Genomic DNA, 6,000 nt, shown 5'->3' with positions numbered 1-6,000 from the left:
GACAAATCAAGCACAATTTACCTCGATCTTCAAATTCAAAAAGTTTTCATGCATCGTGTTTCCTTCTGGAAAATCACCTTTTTTAATAGTTGTGTTTTGAGTCCCTCAATTGTCCCCATTGTGAAAAGATAGATCTCAAACAATCGCTGCTGGAAAGGGTTCAAACATGCAAAAGATGCTAGAAAACTGAAGAATCTGCAGGACGTGGAGGATTTTCTAAAGAACAGTGCTCAGTTTAACTGTTCAGATCAAACAAGGGGATCATAAACAACCATCACCAAAAAAAAAAAAAAAAAAAAAAAAAAAAAAGTCGTAGATCCAGGTAACCACACACAGTATTAAGAACCAAGGATTCCCAAACCTTTGACGGGGGTTATTTTAATAATGTCAGCGACTATATGTAAACATCTTTTATGTAAAATATCTTACTCAGGACAGTTCTAAATAAAAAAATAACATGCATTTTGTATGATCTCTCTTATTTTGCTAAAATTATTCACATTATCACAAATTCTGCAAGGGGTTCCCTAACTTTAAAAGTTCACATAGATACAAACACAACCATTCATCAGTCTGGAGAAAGTAAGATTTTTGTGTTTTTGCAAAGTCTATGTTCACCTAAACACTAAAAACTTTACAGTATTATTTTAGAATTTTAAAATAACTTCTCGATTTTAATATTATAAAATGAAATTTAATCCTTTGGTCAAGACTGAATTTGCAGCATCATTGCTCAACTTATAATATCAGTTGCTACATTTCACTTTTCAGGATGCTTCAAAAAAATTCTTTCATATAACCAGGTTTCAGCTTGTAACCTTAAAATGGATTTGGAAACAACTTTATTTGGTTTCTTATTTTTTATTTGTGCAGCTATAATTAGTGACTTTTTTGACATAGAAAAAAACAACAGACAATGGTTTCCTAAGGCTTGAACTCCTGTGGTGTTGCAAAACGACTACATTCTGGAAGTGTGCAAACATTTGTAAAAGCAAATGAGAAGGGAACTCTAATTACACTTAGAATCATGTCACCTTTTAAAACCGTCAAATAATTAGGAAATAAATCCAGTACATGCTTATTAGAGTGAAATATTGTTGATTGGGGAGCGAAAGTGCGAGGGTGGTAAAAGCACACCTACTCTGTCCTGCCTTTCTATTTAAGTATTGAGTAACACTACAGGATCCCCAAATAACCATAAATCTGTGAAAACAATACAGAACTAACAACTGAACATAAACAGGAACATTATTGCCGTTAAACAACACTTAGACAAACTGTGAGTGTGGCAGATGGGAGGGGTGGGTGGGGGCAGTGATGTAGTTGACAGGGGGGTGAGAGGAAGAGGGGCAGTATGTGGCGTGGTGTACACGGGGGTGTGGGCCGGCACCGGGAGTCCAGGGCGTGAGGTAGTGGTACGTTGTGGAGAGCACGGGCATGTAGGGCTCATAGGAGGGGTGAAGGGGCGGCTGACCGCACTGCTCCTGTACCAGGGGGTAGAACACCGTGCCGGGGACCACCGCGGGAGGGCTTTCCATGGCCAGAGGGGTGCCTGAGGAGAGGAGGGTATGGGTGTGAGTGTACTAGGGCTGTCCCTGACTAAAGACTTTTCTAGTCGACTAGCAATCGCTCATTTAAGCCATTTAATCAACAAAGTGCATGTTTATATACATTTAATCACAAATATATACACATCATAATCAGCCTTTATTATGTAGTAGGGCTGTCACGATTCCTCAATTAAATTTGTGCAATCAATTATAAAAATTACCGGAAATGGCGCATTCCACAAACGAAATCCATAAAAAGCATAAGACAATTTTCGATTTAAAATTCGTGTTTAATATGTGCATTATTTATATGCGTGTAGGTTATGTGTATCTCAGAGCGTCACCTTCACACAAACCGCTATCATTTACATGCGCGGACCGTCTCAAACTTCATTTCTGCATATGCTGTGAGTTGCTTATAACATTAATCTGAGAACAATGTGCACCATTCTATCAGATTTATAAGGTAAATCATTTATAAACCTACGCTAACACAAAAGAAAATAGCATTATCTTTCTAAATATGTTAACTGTTCATCGTGACTTCAAAAAAAGTTTAAACTCTCTAAGTTTGCATGTTCTTGTTCAAGAAATGACTGTAGTATTTGTATCATAAAGAAGTGGCCCAATGTTAAAGATTAAGTGGACATTTAAATTAAATGTTAAGTCAATATAAAACAAGGATTAAATTGCACTGTAAAGTGTAAAAACAATTGTCAGGCCGTTGGCCCCCCTTAGCTGGCATTTGATATAATACATAATGATTATAAAGACCAATTTGATGTTTGCAAACAGTAATGATGTTTTGTGGGCGGAGCTTATATGGTGGCAGAGAATGACACTGTCAAATAGTGGTTTATATAAGCCATGGAATAAAGTAATAAAAAAGGGTCAATTTGAGATTTCAAAATTCTCGCAATTTCAGAGATAATATCTTACAATTCAAAAAATCAAAAAAAAATTGACCTGTTTCCCTCCACTTGTTGCCAGTGTTTTTCTGCCACCACAATGTGCATGCAGCTGCAGGTGACTTAACTGTGACGTATACTACAAATTGGTCTATTGTTTATTTGAACCAATTATTATTGCTTCATTGCTATTATATGCATTTTAAGTCATTTTAAAGTCTATCGTGCACTTGTTCATTTTTACTAAAAAAAAAAAAAAAAAAAATCAGATTACTCAATCATCAGTATAATCGGCCGATTACTTAGTTACAAAAATAATCATTAGTGACAGCCCTACTATGAAGTGTATTGACTATAAACATGTCTAAAAAAAAAAGGCAAGGAGATATTTTAATTATTTATCAATAAATTAGTGTTCGAGTCCATATCAGATGCAAAGATGAAGTTGACAATACTGTTGCCTTCTGGACGCGCCTTTAGAGAGAAATGCACCTTTCATATGGATTACACAATCAGAGTATTTGTTTTGAATTGAATTTTATAATATTTGAATTGTTTCTTTTTTTTTTTAAATAAACATTTCAAGCTTTCTTTAGGTATATTTCTCATGTCTGTGAGGCAAGTAGACTATACACAGTTGCTTGGTCTCATTTTTGGGACGCGCTCCAGTTCACAGAGGCCGAGGCAGCAGAAAGCATATCCTTTTATTTTCTTTATTTTACAAAAGCACAGCATTATGTTATTGTAAATGTGCGCAAATGAAAAAAAGTAATTAAAAGTAAATGTTAAAAGTTGCTACTACTTACATGTTTTAATTTCAAATGATGAGGTTGATGAATGATAGATGAACATTTGGATTTCCTGCCCAATATACTGTAATTACGTTATACTTTAAGGACATGCCCTTAACAATCTGTTTTAATCGACTAAGCCTCTTCTTGACTAATATTTAGTCGACTGTTAGTGGGCAGCTATAGAGTGTACAGTGTAGAAAAGAGTAGATATTTGACAAGCTCAAGATTAATGTGAAAACTGAGAATGTGGAGGTTTGCTGTAGTCACGCCTTACCGTTGCTGGGCACGTCTCCTTGTGGATGCGGACACATGCGGACAGGATCAGAGTAGGCCTGGGGGACCGCGTGGTCAGCGGTGGGAATGGTGCTCTGGTACGGCTGGAACTGAGCCTCTGCGACCGGCTGAGAATACACCTGCTGCATGTGCACCATAGAGTGCCAGTAACTCTGCTGATACCACTGAAACAGAACAGAATGTCACATATGAAGCAATTAAATGTATATCAAGGGCAGTAAGCCACATTAGGTTTATGCTGATAGTTGTTACTTTTGTATTATTTGACCTGTAATGTGTACAACAAGGGCTCATGTAAAAACATTGTCTTGCAAAGTGGTTCACTGCCGTATACACATTAGTGAATCAACCCAGTGACTAAACGATCAACTTCACACTGTTCCTGTTAGTAGCGTAAAAAACATCTGTTATCTATATTAATTAGATCATTGTAATTATTAATCTAGATTTACAGTATATGAAGAAAGCACTCAAAATCATTCCCCTTTTAATCACTGGATAAGTTTTAGATTAGTGGAGTGATTTGATTTCTGCATTTTCACCACAATAAGCTATAAATCTTTAGAGGTGACAATGTGGAGTGTTTTGGTGCTGGGATGCTGGTTTTAGCTTTTTTTTTTTTTCATTCAAGATGGCGCCGACCAGTGTTGTGGCTTGCCGTCGCTCCTCTATGTGTTTTAGTTTGTTTGTTTTTTTATGTTCTTTTATGTTTTATTTTGCCCATGCCAGTCACTGTGGGTTTATGACCACACTACCCTGCTTCAGATTCGCTCGCATGTTGTGGACTTGTCAATAAGCAGTGTAAAAACAAGTGCTCGTTTCCCCACCATACGCTGCCATCGTATCTACAGCATTCTCTTGCTGGATGTGCGTGCCGCAGGCGGGAGCGGCGCCGGCGACGAGGGAGGCGTGCAGGCGCTCACGTGAAGCAGAGATTCCTGCGGAGGTCTCCTGTTGTTGTGCAGTTTGCAAGAGATGACAGCAATATGGATCGCGCTGCGGATCTTTGGGGCTGGCGATGTTCTTGTTTGTTGCCAGTGTATCCGGATGGAGGTTTGTCAGCGCTGCGGTTTTACCAGGATGAAAAGTTTATCACATGTCAGAGGTGCAGTTTTGAGCAATTTGATCTCTCCTAAGACGGTGAAGTCGGGCCTTACTACAGCTGCCCCCACGGTTTTACAGATTTTACAGATGTCGCTTGTAAATGCGCGCTCGATTTCAAATAAGACATTCATCTTAAATGATTTTATATTGCACAACGGCTTGGACTTCCTATTTATCACAGAGACATGGATTAATGGGGATGAGTGGAGTCCATGTGAGGAAATTTGTCCACCAGACTACATTTTAATTAATACCCTGAGACCAGTGGGTCGTGGTGGGGGTTTAGTTACTGTCTGTAAACAGCAGTATAAATATCACCGTCTATCGACTGTATGTTACTCGAGCTTCGAGGTTCAGTTGTTAAGACTTGAGTTTTATAAGTCTGTCTTGGGAGTAGTTGTTTATCGACCTCCAAAGTATAGCCAAGTTTTTATTCAGGAATTTGATTTCTTATCCACTATTTTGTTATTGTCTGATCATATTTTACTTGTTGGGGATTTTAATATTCATATCTGCTGCCCTGGGAAGCCTTTAGAGAAGGAGTTTTCTGATCTGATGGACTCATTTAATTTTATACATGTTTTTGGTCCTACACATGAAAAAGGACATACTTTGGACCTTGTTTTTTCTTTAGGTCTGTCTATTTGTGATGTTGTTGTAAATGATGCCTGTATTTCAGATCACATGCCTGTCACTTTTAATGTAAATATGCAAATTGAAATGGTGGAGCATCAGCGCTCTTGTTTACGCTCCCGTACAATCACTCAGTCTACACCTCAGGCGTTTGGTGATATTTTCAGTACTCTTTCTGATGTATCATGGCTGGAGTCTGCAACTATTACAGCTGATCCAGATGAATTACTTATTGTTTTTAATTCGGTGTGTTCTGAAGTTTTGGACTCTGTTGCTCCATATAAGATCAGGTATAATAAGGTTAATCATCAGCCTTGGTTAAATGAACAAACTCGGGCTCTTAGACAGCAGTGTAGGCGAGCAGAACGGGCCTGGAAAAAGGATAAACTTATGATCTCCCAACAGATTTTACGAGATTCACGTATGGGATATCAGAAGGCTGTAAAGGATGCTAAATCAGCCTTTTTTTCAAATATTATATCACAGCATTTAAAATCACCTAAAATTGTTTCAATCTATTAATAGGTTTTTAAACTCAAATACTGTCTCAATATTTCCATCTACAGAGTGTTGTGAGAAGTTTTTAAATGTTTTTTTAGAAAAAGTCAATACAATTAGATCAGGTTTTCGTGATTGGAATGGCTTGACAGGTGATATTCTTAATAATGTCAGCACGTTTGACAAATTTGATTTGGTTTCAACTAAGGATATCAGTCT

At 37.6% G+C, this 6,000-nt stretch overlaps 1 protein-coding gene across 1 annotated transcript in view; it reads right to left on the bottom strand.

Annotated features, from left to right (window-relative positions):
* Window positions 1–1,268: 1,268 nt before the first annotated feature.
* alg13 (ALG13 UDP-N-acetylglucosaminyltransferase subunit) overlaps window positions 1,269–6,000 on the bottom strand; it is a 28,188-nt gene continuing 23,456 nt past the window's right edge. Inside the window, exons 23-24 of the mRNA XM_073825175.1 lie at window positions 3,527–3,710; window positions 1,269–1,552 (exon numbers count right to left, since the gene is read on the bottom strand). Of these exons, the coding sequence (XP_073681276.1) occupies window positions 1,269–1,552; window positions 3,527–3,710 (468 nt within the window). The remainder of the gene's footprint in view (window positions 1,553–3,526; window positions 3,711–6,000) is intronic.

The sequence above is a fragment of the Garra rufa genome, chromosome 19 (genome assembly GCF_049309525.1).
Source record: "Garra rufa chromosome 19, GarRuf1.0, whole genome shotgun sequence".
Taxonomy (NCBI): domain Eukaryota; kingdom Metazoa; phylum Chordata; class Actinopteri; order Cypriniformes; family Cyprinidae; genus Garra; species Garra rufa.
Note: the sequence above shows the minus strand (reverse complement) of the source record. Positions and strands in the feature narration are given on the sequence as shown.